Raw genomic sequence first — 19,277 nt, 5'->3', positions numbered from 1 at the left:
CAACAGCCCCCCAAGACGCACCTGAATATCCCCAAAATCCACCTAAGTAACCCCCAACCCCCACCTAAACAGCCCCAAAAAACCTCACCTAAGTAACTGCTAGAAAACACCTAAATATCCTCCAAACCCACTCAAAAAGCCACAAATGCCCACTTAAATACCCCCCGAGCCCCTCAAATAGCCCAAGAATCACTTCAGTAGCCCAAACCCGCTCCCTGCTCAGCTTTATTTTGAGATCTGGACCCTGGGGGTGTGGGGGACACAGCCACTCCCGGGGACAAACTCGATGTTAAAATTTACAGTGCTCAGAGCTGTGAGCCCGCTGGAAACGCTGAGAGGCTCCTCCCCCTGAACCACCCCACCTTAACATCATTTCTGGACACAAAAAAAATGCAGGAAAACTTAGAAATAAATGGCAAGGAGCTGATGTTGTCATAATAAATAAAGAACATGGAGAGGCTTTAGGTTCAAATTCTTCCCTCACTCTGCAGCTTTGTCAGTGGCTCCATGAGACCCTTTCCTACTGCCAGACACCCAAATCCCAACATTTTCCTGCAGAAATCACCCAAGGTCTGTTCCTCACAGCAGGAGAAACTCTCCTGTCTCTGCCAGAGGTGGGGCACACCTGGCACAAACAACTCTCCTCTCTCTGCCAGATGTGAGGCACAGCTGACAGCAAGGGTGAGCTGAGAATGAGCAGGACACACATCCTCAGGGTTCTCTTCACCAACACCAGGGAGACATTGATTTTGGGGCTTTCAGGGAGGTTTGGGAGCTCCTTTTTCAGTCAGACCAGATTAAAAAGTCTCTCTTTTTCATCTCTTCCATTTCTCCTCGCAGGACACACGTGGGCAGGGCAGGTTTCATTCCTCCAGCAGCTTTTCCTCACAAATCTCTTTTCCTCACAAATCTCTTCCAGCCCAGTGGAACAGAGGCCTGTGGGTCCATCCCTGGGGGGGGGCTGGGATCCCTCCCTCAGCGCCAGGCCCTGTTGAGCAGCTTCACCTGGGCCAGTCTCTTGGTGATCATGGTGGCAAAGACCAGCCCAAAGAGGACACTGCTGATGAGCACGTAGTCATAGTCATCCTTGAGCACATCAAACTGCTTGGAGGGGTACACCCGGGTCTGGAAGATGTCCAGCCCATAGGCCACAACCTGCAGGGGGCAGAGCAGGAGCTGGGGGGTGCAGCTTGGAGCATAAAACCCCAAATGATCCCCTCAGGGTGACAGTTAGAACAGAAAGGAGGGATGGTTATACTGTGAGCAGCTGTTATGGGAGTTACAGGATTCAGATCCACCCCCAAATTGCACCTTCCCTCCCCCCTGCACTCACCAAGCAGGTGGACTCGAGGCCAGAGGGGGCTGTGTAAATGCCCCTCATCCTGGAGATGGTCTGGTTGTAGTTGATGAACCTCTCAGCGTGGATCTGCACGTCTGGTGAGTAGGGGATCAGGTTCTCCTCCCTGCAAGGCACCATGAGACACCAAACCCCAGCCAGGCAGCACACAGCAGGTGCCACCAGTGTCTCCTGATTACCAAAAGTTACCCTAAACCAGCAAATCTGGGAGCTTTGCCCAGTGCAGGTTCATTACTGCTGCATGATGAAAATCAGATGTATCAGGTAAAGTTTTACAAGTAAGTGTAACTCAAAAATCCATTTCCTCTGAGTGCTCCTCCCTGAGAATACAGACACCAGGCTGCTTTAACCACTGACCTGCTGTAACACAGACAAATGCATCCCATCACCACAGACTGGGAACAGAAACACAGAATCCTCCAGCTTGGGAAAGACCTCCAAGATCATCAAATCCAACCTCTGAGCTGAAGGAGCTTCCCCTCATTCTGTGCCAAGACTCCTCTGAGTCCAGGCAGGACAGGTTGCTCCTCTTCATACAAATCCAGCCCTCCCCAGAGCCCAGAAGAGAGAGAGAGGTTCTCAATCCTCCCCAGAGCCCAGAAGGTTCTCAATCCTCCCCAGAGCCCAGAAGAGAGAGAGAGGTTCTCAATCCTCCCCAGAGCCCAGAAGGTTCTCAATCCTCCCCAAAGCCCAGAAGGTTCTCAATCCTCCCCAGAGCCCAGAAGGTTCTCATCCCTCCCCAGAGCCAGAGGTTCTCATCCCTCTCCAGAGCCCAGAAGGTTCTCATCCCTCCCCAGAGCCAGAGGTTCTCAATCCTCCCCAGAGCCCAGAAGGTTCTCATCCCTCCCCAAAGCCCAGAAGGTTCTCAATCCTCCCCAGAGCCCAGAAGGTTCTCATCCCTCCCCAGAGCCAGAGGTTCTCATCCCTCTCCAGAGCCAGAGGTTCTCATCCCTCCCCACCTGCTCTGCTCCGTGGGGATCTCTGGGCGCCGAGGGTCCAGCAGGGCCTTGGGAAGGGACAGGATGGCCCCAGAGGGAAGCCCAACTGTGCATTAAAGGAAAAGCATCACAAAAATCACAGAATGCCAGAAAAGCCAGGGTTGGAAGGGTCTTCTAGGGATCACCCAAGCAGGGTGGACCAGGAGCAGGTGACTCAGGAATGCATCCAGGTGGGTTTGGAATGGCTCCAGACCCTCCCTGGGCACCTGTGCCACTGCTCTGCCACCCTCAAGGAAAAGCTCTTCCTCATGTTGGGGTGAAGCTCACTGGGTTTTAGTTTATGGCCATTGCTGCTCTGGAAGGAGCACCTCATGGCCATTCCTGCCAGCATTTTCTGACAGCCAACACAGACACACTCCTGGTGCTTATCCCTGCACTTCCATGAGTCCAGCACAACCCCAGGCAGGACTTTTTGGCAGCAGAGTGCATTTTGCTGGATTTCAGAGCTCCCCTTTCCCCGAGCAGGCACTCACCGAGCAGGTGGCGGCTGGTGATGCCCCTCTCAGTGATGGTGGCCTCCATGGCACTGATGGCAGAGGGGAAAATGTAGGATTGCTGCAGCACCTGGGGCAGGATGGGGCGGTCCAGGGAGCTGAAGGCTGTGGCATTGTACTGCTCTGTGCCCTCGTAGAGCTCCAGCACCGTGAACTCGTTGCGCCGGGCCTTGGTGTTCCAGTACTGGTACTGCAAGCAGGAGTCCCAGGGGGATCAGGGAATATCCAATAATCCCACTAAAAACTGCCTCCATGCCACAAAGATTTTGGCTTTTTATCCGTTTTCCATACATATGTAGCTCTGTAGATTACTATTAAATAGTTACATAGCTCCTTAAGCAACTGTAGCACCTTCCTAGTCCTCCCTTAGGTTTTAGAACAATAAGCAAATCTTGCTGGAATCTGATTTAGTCTTTGCTACATAGTGACCCAAGGACATCTCATTCTCTATCACAGCCATAATAAATGAGGAGCTAGAAGCTAGGGGGGGCTTCAGTGAGGCCAGAATTGAAAGGGAGGGATTACTTCATTCACTGAGCCTCTAACTGGATGGTTTTTAAGTATGTGTCCTGGTTTGAGAGGAAGTGAGTTTTTTGGGATGCTGTAGTCAAACCAATAGGTGTTCAGATTTGAATATTCTGTGTGATTTTTTTTACATATAGTTGTAGGTTTAAAAAGTTTTTTTCTTTATCCCTAAGCTGGAGCCTGCTTTGCTCTATTCCTGGTCACATCTCACAGCAGACACCAGGGAGAATGTATTTCCATGGGGGCACTGGCATTGTGCCAGTGTCAAACTGTGACACTATGCTAATTTGTTAAACTTACAGAACTGTCAGATCTGCCATTACACGAGTATTTTGTCATATTTGCACCACGAAGGACCTTCATTACTGTTGTGGTGTGCTGCAATGTCCCATTTTGGCCTTCCAGGTCATTTCCCCAGGTGTGCCTATACCTCTCTCCCTTCCCCCTTGCCCCCATGCTGAGTGAGTCCTGTCAATCAGGCTGAACATTCCAGCAAGGCGTCGTGTGGTTGGTCAAGTTCAAAGGATGCCCCTGTGCCCAGAGGTCATTGGCCTGTCTGGGTGTCATCTTCCCCTGAGACCCTGCCCCTCTCACCTGGTTGGTGGCTCACCTGTACCTCCCCTCCCCCTGTCCCTGAGCTTAAAAAGGTGATCAGACCATGTGGCCGGGTTCTGTTGGAGCAGTTGCTCACGTTCAGACCTCTGTAACCATGGAATAAACCTCTGGACATTAAACCCTCCAGCAGAATCCTCTCCTTTTTCTCTTCACCATCGCCTGAAGCCATTCCTCCTGAGGTAAACGGGGTTCCTAACAAGCCTGGACTTGTTCAGTGCCCAGCTGCAACCACCAGCAAGCCAAGGTATCTCTGGGGTGACACACCACAGCTGCTGCCTTTGGCCCAGCAGCGAGGGTCAGACTGGCCCAGGCACAATCTAACTGGTAATATTGGGAGCCTTTTTCCAATACATTACAGGTCACTGCTTTTTACCACCTTACCATTCTCCAGCAGGTGATTTTAGGGGTACCCCAAAGAAGCAGCAGCTTACCACCACCCAGTTCTCAGAGTGCACCATGTGCACGGGCCCCTTGGCCTTTTTCTGCACGGAGGAGTGGATGATCCTGCCCGTGACCCCGTCCATGAGGTAGATCCCGATGAAGGTGCGCTCGTGGTGCGTGTCCGTGCTCTCGGTCACCACGGCCAGCAGGTTGGGGTTCAGGGACTAGGGATGGAGGAGAAACAGCTGAGACCCCCTGTCAGTGCCACAGACACCTCCTTCCTTCTCTTCATCTGGCATTGGGCATGTTGTGAACCAATTAGCATAAATCACCTCAAGAAATCAAGCTGCTATTTCCACAATTTCAGACTTTGACTGACTTAACTGCTGCATTAAAACATCAAAGTGAGCGTTCTTCCACAGAGACATTGCTGCCCAGAAAGAAAACTGGCACCACCAGGCAGCTCATCCCAATGCAGGGAATGGTACACTGGGATCCTCCCATGGGATAAACCCTCAACAAAAAGCCAGCAGCACCTTGTAGAGGACGCTGCGGTCGCCCATCACGCGGCCCTGGGAGTGCACGTGCTCGTTGGACCTCTTCCCCTTGACAGCCACAATCCTCTGCACCTCCGTGGGGATGGCCACCTCCCAGCTCTCCTCTGTGCTCAGGTCCTGCAGGGAAAAAGCATGTGGGAGCTTGGATCTCACCTTTCAAGGACACCATCTCCACCAGCAGGATGCAGATTTCCCCTTGCTTTGGGATTTCCCAATTCCTTCAGTGCGTTTTGAGGCTGAAGGTTCAGCAGAGCAAAGCTCCACGAAGGAAACTGAGATCTGCCGTTATCCACAGGGCATTCAGGGAAGTGCAATGGGCCTTCCATACCTTTTTCAGCCTGAATCCAGAGAGTTTTCCTTGCTCAGCATCAACTAGGTAAAAATAGATGGAATGGGCTATTTCTTCTAACTGGCGAAGGACATTTTTAGTGGCTGGGAAAGGTGTAACCTGGAAAAGAAAAATTAGCTTAAAAACAACTGATACAGACAAAACCTCCACCCCAGAATGAACCAGAAAGATCATTTCTAACGTGTTTATCAAGATAAGGTCAGTCTTACCAGAATAACCTCATAGTTTTGTGTGAAATGTGGCTCAATGGCATTTTTTTTCCATATCTTGTTCCAAAAGGGAGGGGAATAATTAACCTGAATGTAAAAGAAAATTGCCTCCAGGCAAAACAATTTACCTTGTACTCATCATCAATCAGCAGCAGCACTTTGGCATAGTCTTGATCCATAATGGGCAGAAGCAAAGTCTGGAGGATGGGACGTTTCAGAACAGGAGGAGCTACCTGGCTTCTCTTCCCAAAGATGGGGTTAAAAACGTACAGAAAACTCATCTTGGTTTCCTGAAAAAAAGAGGCAAAACTTGCCCTGTTTAAGTCCAAAAAAAAAGAGTAGTTTTTTAACTCTTACTTGCTAGTGTTGTTGACAATTCATACTCTGTGTTCAGCTACTCCATGCTGAAAATAATCTGTTTGGAAACACACATTTGTCCAAACATTTATCCTGTATTTGTCCACAACAGCCACGATCATCCCAAGGCTTCTGTGTCTGCTTCCCTCCAGATCTTTCTCCCCTGCCATGCCCACATCAGTGACAAGCAGATGATGCCCAAGAAGATGGTTTTACTGCCCTGTCCAAGGGCAATTTCCATGCCCATGGAGGGGCAGGAAAGGGCCTCACCTTGTCCTTGACAAGCAGAGTGCACTGTGGAGGGTGGGGGAAATGGGCTGTTGTTCTCTGCACCATCAGCTTGAAGGAGGAGCCTGGTCGCACATTCCTGAGGTATTGCTTCCACAGGATGGTGCCAGAACTGCTCTCAATGCCAAAAAGCTGAGGAAAAACACATGGGAAACATAGGAAAGCCAAAGTTTAGGAAACACCTCTCCCATTCAAGCATGACATCCCTGTCACATCCCTAAGAAAGCTGAGTCTTAGTCTCCCTTTAAAGCCACCACAAACATCCTGTGCATCTTCCCATCATTTCTGCCCAGTTCAGAGCTTTGCTCCAGCCTGGAAACAGATTCCTGCCCTGGCCTCCTCACCTTGCCTGAGGCAGTGACCATCACCATCATTTTCTGGAGGTTGAACTCGTCTCTGGCCAAATTGTCAATGTTAATCTCATTTTTAATCTGGCTCCGGGGCTTCCTGGCATCGTAGAACATCTTCCAGAGATGGGCAGTCCAGGCTTGCAGCAGGATGAGCTGGGATGAGAGTCTTTTCAGGAACATTCCCAGCAAACCATCTGCAAGGGGCACCACAGTGAGAGCAGGAGGGAAATCACACCCACCCCATCCCAGAGCTGAAACTGTGCTGTCAAACGCTGCCATGCACAAACCTGGGCTGGCTCCTTGCCTCCCCCTCTGCAGTGACTTACAGTTGCCATTTCTGTCACAGATTCTGGCATTTCCCAACCTTTCCCACTCCACACTCATTGCAAAATATGCCCTGATAGACTGAGAGCAAACCTTCATGCAGAGGATTTTGTGTTCCTTCTCACTGTGCCCACCTACAGCTCCCCCACCTCTACAGAAATCCCTCAGAGCAATTAAAAATCCTTCATTCTGCCCAATCGGGGTTTGTATTCAAATTCTTAAAGTAACCAAAACACCAGATTTCAACTCTGTTTCACCCCTGAGGAGAGCAAGCAGAGGGGAGCAGTGGCACCAGAAGCTTTGGGCAGGAGCAGAGCACACTCCATGCAGGGTGGGGTTACCTTGGATGGCTGCATCCAGGACAGCAAGGAAAGACAAAACAAAGCAAAAAAAAAACCTATTGGAAACGAGTCTTCCAGAAAGAGCCACAAAAAACAGTCAGGAGACATGACCAAAAATCCCTCCTACTGCTGATGATTTTTTTTTTAATGTAACAATGTAATATATTCATGTTATCTGGGTTGGATTTCCAAAGTTTAGACAGAAAAGGGTTTATTTCTGCTCATTTTAATTGGCATCAGTAGAGATTTAAATTAATCTCTCATCTCAGAGTAAAAAGAAAACAATAAACACATTTATTTAGGAAGGAAAACCAACTCACAGAGGTAACTCTGTTAAACTTACCTGCTTTTTTTCCAAATTCTCCCTCCAGCTCAGCCTGTGCTCCTGTCAGAGGCAGATCCACCATCTCCAAGCTCACCACCTCTGCCAGTGACTCCTCTCTACTCCACACAACTTTTCCTGCAAAGAAATAAGAGCAGAATATTGGAAAAATCAACTCAATATTTGGGAATTGACTCACTCAGTATTAGAGTATCTTTCAGTGCAACCCTGAAATGCAATCACCTCTAAATAAAATGCAAAAAGTGTATTAATATCTAGTATAATTAACTTAATTATTTCATAAAAGATCAGTACTTCATGCAACAGGAGCCACTTCTAGGAAGAAAACCTCAGGATCAGTAAAAGCAATCTGGTGCTTTAAAAGGGTTCAGTCATTGAGACTATTTAAAACAAGAGATTCACAGTGTGAACCCCTGGATTCCTTTAGAGCCCCACAAAATTCCTGTTGCTGAGATGGGACTTTCAACCCTTTCTGCAAATTAACATTTTTGCCATGAGATTTCTGAAAATCTCTGAGGAAGATCCACAACAGAACTTACACTCTCATCCTACAAAAAGAGTTTTGAAATTTGCAGAAAGCCTCTGAAATCCAAAGGCTCTGCCCACACAAAGCAGGGCAGAATTGTTTGTCCAGGTGAGGGTGAAAGAGTCTCCTGTGTCTTTTGTGAGACTCAGGAGAGTTAAATTAATTTTTTCAGTTTCCAAGGAAAGTAATGATGAAATTCAACCCTTGAGACCACAGAATTTTCTCCTGGTGACTGTTACAAAGGGAGGAAGCTGCTTTTGGGAGTCACCTGGCTGCTGCAGGAACATGAGCATGTGGTCCTCTGTCTGCACCAGGGCTCGATAGCCCACGGAGTCATCCTTCTTCAGGAAAACCTGGATGTACAGCTGGGAAAGAAACAAAACAAAACAAAGGCAAGGAAACAGCAAAATTAATGATCACATCATCTCCTTGAAGACAGAAGAAATCAGGTGAAACCAGAGCAAAGTGATGCTGTAATCCCTGGAATGCTTTTTCCCTTGGAAAAATTCCAAGATCCCTGGAATGCTTTTCCCCTTGGCTGCCAAACCAGGGAAGGAGGAGCACTGAAATAACCCCTCCCTGCTCACCTGCTGTGGCTTGGCCCCTCCTTGCTCCAGGGTGAAGGTGATTGTGGTGTCCAACAATCTTTGCCCAGTCTCAACCAGGTAGAGGTTTATGTTGTAGGTTTGATTGGAGCAGGTTAAGGAATCCTGTAGCAGTGGGCAGAAAACAGGGGTTACACCCACACCACACCAAATCCTGCAGCAGGATTCCATCCCCACCAAAAACTGGGGCTTCAGGATATTTTTAGGCTGTGCTTTTAGGTTGTAGAGCTGGTGTAAGAGCTCTGTCATTCTGCTCCTGCAGGTGAAGGAATAAAATGGACTGACAAGAAGTTGGGAACAAGAGCACCCCATACCTGCCTGCGGGCATCCTCCAGAGTGCTGCCAGCTTGGAGCCCATCAGAGATTCCAGGTTTCTGAAGTGAGGATGAGAGGAGATGTAACATGGCTTCAGACACCAGTAAAGTAAAAAAAAATTAGGTTTTCAATTGCCTGACAAATCTCAGCTTGCCTGTGATATCAGGCAGGAAACAGCTCTGCCCTGTTCTGATAAAAATAAAGTATGTTTGATATCCCCAAGAACTGAAATCCTCTGTGGATCAGGAAAGCCAATTCCTTGGCACATGCCCACCTTCCACAGGGCTGAAACAGGATACTCACTGAGCTGGACATAATCAAGCCCTGCTTGTGTTATCACTGAAACTTATCAAATCCTCCTCTTCCTCAAGGGGCTCCCCATCCCTGGGCCTGTGAAACCCCAGTGGAGCCCAGCCCCAGAGCACATCCCCAGAGCTGGGCTGCTCCCAGAGGACAGGAACTGTGCTCACCAGTTCATTCCTGCATGTCAGCACAGCAGCCACCGTCTTCTCCCCAGTCGTTGCAAAACTCACTAGAGCTGCCTGGAAAGGGAAATAAAATAGCAAGAAATCATTAAAAACACCTTCAAGAAACCCCCAAACCTCACCAAAAAGTGCTTGTGAAGTAAATAAAACCACAGTGAAATTAAAAGCAGGTGAACTGTCACAGCCAAATTTAAAATTGTATATACAGGAAAAATTCTACTTCTCCTAAAGATGGGAGCAGTTGAGCTGCTAAAAGTTTTTGAGCCATGGTGCCCAGAGTTCCTGAGCTGGCCCAGCAGGGTGAAGGATGCTCAGCTGTCCCTGGTCCATCTCTCACCTGCTGGAAGTCCCGGAGGTGGCTGAGCAGCCCCTGCTTGTACTGCAGCAGGGAGAAGTGGCTTGGGGACAGCTGCAGGAAGAACTGAGTCCGTGAGGCGCCGGTGACACTGGGCTGAGTGGCCAAGATCCTGGCCTGGAAGTCATCTGCAAACTCCAGCTCCAGGGACTGCAGGGGAGACAAGCACATGTGCTGGGGAGCCATCCTGCAGTGGGACCAACAGCTCCCTCCCCTCAGCAGCAGCCAGAGATCCCCTGAGTCAGGGGGCAGAGCAGGAGCAGGAAAGGCTGAGGCACCACTGGAGCAAAGCTCAGAAGACATTGACCCAGAAGGAAGAACAGACAAAAAGATTTACCACCCTCCCCTCAATTCACAGAGCATGACCCATCATCTCCAATCACCCCCCAGTTCACCAACAGACTGGGGAGATGTCACCATAACGGGTCAGGACCAGGTAATGAGTGACAGAGACTCTCAAGACATTCACAAAAGGCTAATTCACTTTATTAAGAAACCCAGTGCTTTTTATACCCTAATTCACTACAGGTGGACCTGACTGGGCCTTTAATTAAAACATCATCCCATTGGCTAATTAAGAAGCCACCCTTTGGTAAAGAAACTTATAAGCAACACAGCTTATTACAAACACCAGGTGCAGATTGTTTAGAATTCTCTCTCTCCAGCTCCCTCACATTTCCCAGGCTGATTCCAGGAAAACTTATTTATCTAGCTTTGTCTCTCTGTGACCAGGCTGTCACCACAGGGAACCAGCTGCAGCTGGGTGAGGAATGGCAGCAGTGCTCACCTGCAGAGGGATGCTCCTCATGTCCTGCTCCGTGTCCAGGGCACAGACGTGCAGGGAACGTGTGGCTGTGTCCACACACACCAGCACAGCCTCCCCCACCATGGCACAGGGGCCCTGCAGAGCCCCCAGCCACGGGGCTGCCACCCTCACCTGCAGAGAGACACAGCCAGCTCAGAGCACACAGCCTGCACAGCACACAGCCTGCACAGCACACAGCCTGCACAGCACACAGGCAAGGCAAGTCAGTTCTTTTTAGTCCCAGCTGAGAAAAACTACCTGTCAGCCTGAGGGTTGTGGATAATCTTGGCTAACAGCTGCCAGCCTGCCTCAGTTTGGCTTCCAGGGCATTCAGCCATGGAATCCCTGGTGTGGAGGCAATGCCTCAGGGAAAGGGACGGGTCTCTGTGGCACAACAATTGATTTCTCTGCCCACCACACCACAGGGTTGGAAGTGCATTTGTTCACATCAAATCCAGCTGTTGTCTATAGTGCAAGAGTTCTATTGTGATTACATTGCAAGGGTTCCATATTGCTAGAGTTTTGATGTTTCTTGAAGGCAGCTCCTCTAGGCACTGACTCTTCCTTGTCCCTGCAGTAAACTGACTCCAGTTCCCCTCAACCAACCAATCCACTCTTTTACAACACTCTTCTTATTGCCTACAGCTGTGTCCTGTTACCATCAGGCCTGCTCCTAATCCTCAATAATTAACCCAGCTGCAACTCTTTAGGGGGTAAGATTACTTTCTATACTACCTTTATTTACTATATTCTATCCCCCTACATTGAGCACTCTGGCTGCCCTACCTGTCTGGTGATTTCCCCATCCTCCACGCTGAAGGTCAGCACGCTCAGGTGGCTCTGGGGCACGATGCCAACCACGTGGATCACCCCGGTGCCACGCGAGTACAGCAGCTCGTACTGAGTGCTCTCACTGCAACACAGGAGCAGCCATGAAGCACCACCCTCCCACTCACACTGCAGTCTGCAGCAGCACAAGGCAGGGGCAGCCCCGTGCCAGGGGCTCACAGCTCTCCTTGGAGGGGTTCTCACCTTTCAGGCAGGTGTTCCACCCACTTCTGGTGCCCGTTGGACAGGTAGTGCAGGGACAGGGCTGCCTTCTTCAGCACTGCCACGTACTTCACTGCCTCAGGGAGCCCCACCAGGGCAGCCCCCTGGAAACTGAGCACAGGCACCAGCAGTTAGGGAATTATTTTCCTATTTTACCCTTGAGAAAGGGCTGGAGCACCAGGAGAGGCTGAGGGAGCTGGGAAGGGGCTCAGCTTGGAGCAAAGGAGGCTCAGGGGGCCCTTGTGGCTCTGCACAGTTCCTGACAGGAGGGGACAGCTGGGGGGTCAGGGTCTGCTCCCAGGGAACAGGGACAGGAGGAGAGGGAACAGCCTCAGGGTGGACACCAGGAGGAATTTTTGCATGGAAAGGGCTGTCAAGCATTAGAAGGGGCTGCCTAAAGAGGTCTGGAGTCCCCATCCCTGGAGGTGTCCTAGACATGGCACTCAGTGCTCTGGGCTGGGGACAAGGTGGAGATTGTCACAGCTTGGACTTGATGATCTGAGAGGGCTTTTCCCACCTCAGTGATTCTCTGCAAGGTTCAGCCATTCACAAAGAATTCGCCCAAAATTTGCTCTGGAACCTTTACATCTGACTAATCTTTCTCTACAATGCAAGCCCAGATTGAGTCCATGACCTGTTTTTTCCTTCCCAGAGCAGCCCTCCAAGGAGAGCAAACCCTGCAGGCAGGAGCTCCCACCTGCCAGTGTCCAGGGAGGTTTCCCAGTTCAAGCCCCCAATGTTGGTCTCCCAGGAGCGCAGAATCCGCCCAGCGTTGGACACGGTGATGGCATCTGGGGAGGAGGGGAGGGGACAAACACGGGGCTGGCACCCAGCAAAGGGATGCCCAGCCTGTGCTCCAAGGCTGGCTCCACACCCCAGGAGCCCCCCCAGCCCTGGCACTGTGAGAAACAGACACTCACTTTGCAGAAACTGAGAAAGGTTCATTAAACCTTATCAAAAATACAACAGAAGGCTGAATAGAGAAAAGGCTACAGTGCCAGGAGCCAGTGCCAGAGGATTTTCCCCAGGAGCAAAGGATTTTCCCCACCGTGTGCTCACCCACACAATGAGGGTTTGGCCTTTTAACCCTTTAACCCCTCCCTCCCAAAGTTCTGTCCATCCACCCCTTCCTCGCTGTCCAGTGGTGGAGATCTCTTCCTCAAATCCTGACTGGAGCTCAGGTGCTCCATAGTGACAACCCCCCAAATGTCGCAGCCCCAGCTGTTCCTTGATAACCACACTAGGGGGTAAAAATATAAATCTATAAAACTTTTCTTAGCATGTATACATTACACTTGTCTGTTAATTGTGCATTACTCATCTATCACAGCCTTACCCTGCCCGTGGATCAGCATGGCATCGATGGCTCCTTCCGCGGTGCCCTTGTCCACATGGCGCCACACTGCGAGAGACAGAGCAAGGGGAGAGAAAAGGGGAGGGCGTTTGTGCCGGCAGAGGCGTTCCTGCTTCACCGACAGGGGTTAAACCCCGGCTGCCCACGGAGCCAGCCCTCAGACAGGGGTTAAACCCTGCTGCTCACAGAGCCGGCCCTCAGACAGGGGTTAAACCCGGGCTGCCCACGGAGCCGGCCCTCAGACAGGGGTTAAACCCGGGCTGCCCACGGAGCCGGCCCTCAGACAGGGGTTAAACCCCGGCTGCTCACAGAGCCAGCCCTCAGACAGGGGTTAAACCCGGGCTGCTCACAGAGCCGGCCCTCAGACAGGGGTTAAACCCTGCTGCTCACAGAGCCAAACCTCAAACCCCGCTGCTCACAGAGCCAGCCCTCACACAGGGGTTAAACCCGGGCTGCTCACAGAGCCGACCCTCAGACACGGCTGTGAGCCACCGGGAGAGCCTTCCCGCCCGCCGGGGCCGCACGGCAGCGTTAAACCAAAGGCACCCGCAGGGACCCTCAGAGTTAAACCCCGGCACCGCAGGGACCCCGAGTTAAACACCGGCACCCCTCAGTGACCCTCAAAGTTAAACATCGGCACCGGCAGTGACCTTCGGAGTTAAACCCCGGCACCCCACAGTGACCCTGAGTTAAACACCGGCACCGGCAGTGACCTTCGGAGCTAAACACCGGCACCGCAGAGATCCTGAGTAAAACCCTGGCACCCCACAGTGACCATGAGTTAAACACCGGCACCCCTCAAGGACCCTGATTTAAACACCGGCACCCGCAGGGACCGTCAGAGTTAAACCCAGCACCCCACAGGGGCCGTCAGAGTTAAACACCGGCACCCCACAGTGACCCTCAAAGCGGCCACTCACGGATTTCGCCGCTCCGCGAGTTCAGGGCGGCCACCACGTTCTCCTCCGTAGCCACAACGAGCTTCTTCGAGCCCTGCGAGGCCTCCAAGGAGGCGAACTTGAGCTTCCCCACGTACTGCTGCCTCCTGCGAGAGGGAACGGCAGCGCCGCTGAAATGGGACGGGAGCGGCGCGGCGGGCGCGGGGCCTGGCCGTGGGAGCGGGGACCCAACCCGACGGGAGCCCGGCACTCACCAGTCGAACTTGCCCACTTGGTCCTCGTAGACGGCGGCGGCCAAGGGCAGCAGGAGCAGGAAAGGTAAGAGGAGCAGGACGGACTGCAGCGCCGCCGCCATGACAGCGGCCCCGGCGCCCGGGGGCCTTCTGCGCCAACAGGCTGCCCGCGCCGCCGCCTGAGCGGGGAAAGGGCGTCCAGCGCCGCAGGAAGCGCGCAGGCAGCGCGTGGGGCAGCCCCGCCGCTCCCGGCAGCCCGCGCGCGGCGCGGGGGCCTCGGAGCACGGCGGAGCCATGCCCAAGTCCAAGCGGGACCGCAAAGGTGCGAGCGGGGCTGGAGCGGGGCTGTACCGAGTCCCTGAGGGGCGCATCCCTGTCCTCCCCACCCCTGTCCCCTGCCCTACTCCTGCCCCCTCTCCTGTCGCTTTCTCATTCCTGGATCCCATCCTTCATCGCCCCCTTCCCTACTCCTACCCCCTTCTCCGTCCCTTTCTCATTCCTCGATCCCATCCCTCATCGCCCCCTTCACCGTCCCCTTCCCTACTCCTGTCCCCTTCTCCGTCGCTTTCTCATGTCTCGGCCCCATCCATCGCCCCATTCCCTCTCCCCGTCCCCTTCCCTTGTCCTTTACCCCATCCCTATCTCCTTGCCCATCTCCGCTCCCTTCTCCATTACCATCCCCTCCCGGTCCCCTCTCCCATCCTCCATCCCCTCTCCCATTCTCCATTCCCACCTCCATCCCCAATTCCATCCTCCGTCCCCTCTCCCATCCTCATTCCCCCCTCCATCCCTGACGCTCTCTCCGCTGCTGTCCCCGCAGTGTCCCTGACGCGGACGCCCCGCAAGGGGCTGGAAGCCAAGCAGGCGCTGATCGCCGAGGTGAGTCTGGCCCCGAGCCCTCTGCCCTGTCCCCTCTCCCTGCCCTGCCCGTTCCCCCCGTGCCCATCCCGGTCCCGGTAACGGCTCCCCCGCAGCTGCGGCGCTGTGTGGACACCTACAAGTACATCTTCGTGTTCTCGGTGGCCAACATGAGGAACAACAAGCTGAAGGATGTGCGGAACGCCTGGAAGCACAGCAGGTGGGCAGGGGTGCTGCGGGGTGGGGATGCCCAAGGGGGGAAGCTCCAGGGCTGATCTTCCTCCTCCTCCTCCTCCCGGGCAGGATCTTCTTCGGGAAGAACAAGGTGATGATGGTGGCGCTGGGCCGGGAGCCGAGCAGCGAGTACAAGGAGAACCTGCACAAGGTACCTGCTGAGCTTCCTCTGGGTGCCCCAGAGCTTCACCTGGTGCATTCCCCATCCTGGGGAACATCCTGCAATCACATCCTGGGGTCACCCTTCTGTGGGGGTGCTAACTGGGTCCAACCATGCCCTGCCAGGAGGGCTCTGTTGGGTGCAGCCCTGCAGTGAGTCCCTGCTGCTCCCCTGTCCCCATGGATGCTCCTTTCTTCCAGGTCAGCAAGCACCTCAGAGGGGAGGTGGGGCTGCTCTTCACCAACCGCACCAGGGACGAGGTGGATGAGTGAGTACCAGCCTGGCACAGCCTTTTCATTGCCACAAAACCCCAATGAGCCCTGCTGCTTCCCTTACAGCAGGGATGCTCTCATGGGCCTTTCCCAGCCCCTCCTGTGACAGCAGAAACCATGGAAGGGTTTGGGCTGGGAGGGACCTTCAAGCCCACCTCATTGCACCCCCTTGGGCACTTCCAGGGATGCAGGGGCAGCACAACCTCCCTAAGCAGCAGCAAACCCTGGGGAGGTGTCAGGATCTGTCCTAGTGAACAGATGACCTGATGGTTCATAGGAGTGATCTCAGAGTGCAAAAACCAACACGGTACAAGGGGGTTTGCAGTGATAATCAAAACAAATGCAGTTTTATTGAAATAGCCACAGCAGAAATGTGATAGAGAGGGGTTAAGGGAAAGAAAAAGAGAGAGAAAGAGAGAGGAGAGGGTGGGGATATAGCTACCAACACAGAGACGACATCCTTTGGTCCAGTCCAGTCGAGGGTCCGCCTGCTATGCTGGGGAGATCTCAAAGGCTCTGGCTAACTCAGAGGTTTTTATTACTGAAAATTGCGAGGGGGGAGAAACAGATACAATAGGGAACAGATGTAACAGGTAGTCCATGTTCTCAGCAGTAAATGAGAGGCATTGTTTTCTTGCTCCAGTGGTCACAGCCTGCAGGCAAACATCTCGCTTTGGTCAGCTTTGGTCCCCCATACACCTCCCCCAGGTTTGGGGTCTCAGTTCCCAGTCCTTGGAGGGAGGAAAGGGGTCTTTTAGGAGTTTCATGTCTCAGTCCTTGATGGAGAGGCTCCTTACATCCCAGTCTCTCTGTCACGGTGGTTGTAAAACAGGTGAGGGTCTGCTGTGGGACACACCCAGAAATCAGGAGAAGTCCAGCCAGGCCGAGAGGTGGGACAGCTTCCAAGGCTATTGTTGCAAATGGGCACTGTGCTCCCCCTTCTTAGCATAGAGCAAACAACACCTCTGAAAACAAATAACACTGCTTTCAGGTCTCAGGGCCTTTGGTGAGTGACTTTCTCCTTCAGAGCCAGATATTCTAGACAGGGGGGGTCTTCTCTTCAGTGGTCTCCCAAGGATGATCGTGAGGCAGATGAGGGAAAATTCAGACAGACTCTCACAGGAGGCTGTGCCCAGTCCCTGTGTGAGCCCAGGGCTGTTCCTGCCCCAGCTGAAGCTCCTGTTGCCCCCCTGTGTCCCAGGTGGTTCTCCAGGTTCCGGGAGCTGGACTTTGCCCGTGCTGGGAACAAGGCTCCCTACGGGGTCAGCCTGGACACGGGGCCCCTGGAGCAGTTCCCCCACTCCATGGAGCCGCAGCTGCGGCAGCTGGGGCTGCCCACGGCGCTGAAGAAAGGTACAGCAGGGCCAGGCTGGGCTGGCTGTGCTCCTGGGGACACTGAGGGACACTGCTGCACACACAGCAGCTTTGGGGAGGCTGAGGTGGCTGTGCTCCTGGGGACACTGAGGGACACTGCTGCACACACAGCAGCTTTGGGGAGGCTGGGGTGGCTGTGCTTCTCGGGGACACCGAGGGACACTGCTGCACACACAGCAGCTTTGGGGCTGGAGAAACCTGAGGGACACCTTTGTCCTTGTGGGCTGGGGCTAGAACTCCTTCTGTCCTTGGGCTGTTCTTCCCAAAGTCATGACAGAGGCTGAGTAAAGCCCCCAGATTTCTGCAGAATGCCTTCCCTTTCCAGTGGGAACAGCTCAGAACCCACTCAGGAACTAGGGGTGGGGTTTTGGAGCTGATCTCTCTCCTTGGGGTGCTCTGATGCTGCATGGGAAGGTGTCAGCTCCAAGGGGTGGGTGGTGTTGGAGGGAGTGCTGGCTCTGCCCCATGTTCCAGGGCAGTCCCAGTGCCTGGGATCCCATTTCCTGTGGAGCCCCAGTGCCTGGGATCCCATTTCCAGGAGAGCCCCCAGTGCCTGAGATCCCATTTCCAGGGCAGCCCCAGTGCCTGGGGTCCCATTTCCAGGACAGCCCCCAGTGTCTGGGGTCCCATTTCAGGGGTCCCCCAGTGCCTGGATCCCATTTCCAGGGGTCCTCCAGTGCCTGGGGTGCCATTTCCAGGGGAGCCCCAGTGCTTGGGATGCATTTCCAGGGGACTCCCAGTGCCTGGGGTCCCATTTCCAGGGCAGCCCCCAGTGTCTGGGGTCCCATTTCAGGGGTCCCCCAGTTACTGGGATCCCATTTCAGGGGTTCCCCAGTGCCTGGGATCCCATTTCCAGGGGTTCCCCAGTGCCTGGGATCCCATTTCAGGGGTCCTCCAGTGTCTGGGATCCCATTTCCAGGGCAGCCCCAGTGCCTGGGGTCCCATTTCAGGGGTCCCCCAGTGCCTGGGGTCCCATTTCAGGGGTCCCCCAGTGTCTGGGGTCCCATTTCAGGGGTCCCCCAGTGCCTGGGATCCCATTTCCTGTGGAGCCCCCAGTTCCTGGGATCCCATTTCAGGGGAGCCCCAGTGCCTGGGATCCATTTCCAGGGGAGCCCCGGTTCCTGGGATCCCATTTCAGGGGAGCCCCAGTGCCTGGGATCCCATTTCCTGTAGAGCCCCCAGTGCCTGGGGTCCCATTTCAGGGGTCCCCCCAGTGTCTGGATCCCATTTCAGGGGTCCCCCAGTTCCTGGGATCCCATTTCCAGGGGTCCCCCAGTGCCTGGGATCCATTTCCTGTGGAGCCCCAGTGCCTGGGATCCCATTTCAGGGGTCCCCCAGTGCCTGGGATCCCATTTCAGGGGTCCCCCAGTGCCTGGGGTCCCATTTCAGGGGTCCCCCAGTGCCTGGGGTCCCATTTCCAGGGCAGCCCCCAGTGCCTGGGGTCCCATTTCAGGGGTTCCCCAGTGCCTGGGCTCCCATTTCAGGGGTCCCCAAGTGCCTGGGGTCCCATTTCAGGGGTCCCCCAGTGCCTGGGGTCCCATTTCAGGGTGTTGCTTGCAGGAGTGGTGACGCTGCTGTCAGATTATGAAGTGTGCAAGGAAGGAGATGTTCTCACCCCAGAACAGGCCCGAGTGCTGGTGAGTAACAGCAGCCCTGACACAAAATAACTCATTAACATATCTCCTAAAACCCAGCAGCAATTATTTTGGTTCCTGCTTTGCTCCACTTCCCCCCTGGAAGCGGAATTTATGTTTTGCTGGGCTGGGCACAGAGACAGTAAAGCAGGAATGATGGATTTGTGTCCTCTCCTAGAAACTCTTTGGCTATGAGATGGCAGAATTTAAAGTCACCATGAAGTTTCTGTGGAATTCTGAGACAGGAGACTTCCAGAAGCTCGTGGGAGATGCAGCAGAGGAGGAGGAAGAGGAGGATGATGATGATGATGACAGCAATGAGGACTAACAGCTTGGCCACCAGCCAGTTCTATTTTAGGGACAAAAAGAAGAGGATATTTCCCTTCCCTGGGTACACCTGGACTGGGATGATCTTTATAGAAAATGACCTACCTATGCTTTTTTTTTATATTTATATAAATATCTATGTGAAACTTCAGACAATTGTTGCTGCTGTTGCTTCTGTTAGTGATGGTGGATCCTGGGATCTGAGGAAATGCCAGCTCAAACACGAAAACTGGGCAGGAAGGGCGTAAATGAAATGGAATTTTGATAGAGCACAGAGGGAAAGATACTGAGATTTGTTATTCT

General features: G+C 53.3%; 2 protein-coding genes across 3 annotated transcripts; one reads left to right on the top strand and one right to left on the bottom strand.

Annotated features, from left to right (window-relative positions):
- Window positions 1–212: 212 nt before the first annotated feature.
- EMC1 (ER membrane protein complex subunit 1) lies at window positions 213–14,254 on the bottom strand. Of its 2 annotated transcripts, XM_058039415.1 has the most exons (24): window positions 14,137–14,254; window positions 13,904–14,028; window positions 12,966–13,031; window positions 12,327–12,420; window positions 11,612–11,740; window positions 11,366–11,492; window positions 10,562–10,711; window positions 9,757–9,924; window positions 9,405–9,476; window positions 8,934–8,993; window positions 8,602–8,724; window positions 8,283–8,379; window positions 7,489–7,605; window positions 7,146–7,154; window positions 6,475–6,674; window positions 6,113–6,262; window positions 5,614–5,775; window positions 5,256–5,375; window positions 4,907–5,044; window positions 4,421–4,594; window positions 2,829–3,039; window positions 2,317–2,401; window positions 1,334–1,463; window positions 213–1,155 (listed from the first exon to the last, which is right to left on the bottom strand). In XM_058039415.1, the coding sequence occupies exons 1-24, from the start codon at window positions 14,235–14,237 to the stop codon at window positions 976–978; spliced, it is 2,988 nt and encodes a 995-aa protein (XP_057895398.1). In that variant the 5' UTR covers window positions 14,238–14,254; the 3' UTR covers window positions 213–975. The 2 variants fall into 2 exon arrangements, with proteins under 2 accessions (XP_057895398.1, XP_057895396.1); XM_058039413.1 differs by lacking the exon at window positions 7,146–7,154.
- Window positions 14,255–14,370: 116 nt separating this feature from the next.
- MRTO4 (MRT4 homolog, ribosome maturation factor) lies at window positions 14,371–19,123 on the top strand. The gene is made up of 8 exons (XM_058039549.1): window positions 14,371–14,437; window positions 14,936–14,994; window positions 15,090–15,193; window positions 15,277–15,358; window positions 15,568–15,635; window positions 16,841–16,992; window positions 18,574–18,650; window positions 18,826–19,123. The coding sequence occupies exons 1-8, from the start codon at window positions 14,410–14,412 to the stop codon at window positions 18,973–18,975; spliced, it is 720 nt and encodes a 239-aa protein (XP_057895532.1). The 5' UTR covers window positions 14,371–14,409; the 3' UTR covers window positions 18,976–19,123.
- Window positions 19,124–19,277: the final 154 nt, after the last annotated feature.

This window comes from Melospiza georgiana, chromosome 22 (assembly GCF_028018845.1).
Source record: "Melospiza georgiana isolate bMelGeo1 chromosome 22, bMelGeo1.pri, whole genome shotgun sequence".
Lineage (NCBI taxonomy): Eukaryota > Metazoa > Chordata > Aves > Passeriformes > Passerellidae > Melospiza > Melospiza georgiana.
This window is presented reverse-complemented; position numbering and strand designations above follow the sequence as displayed.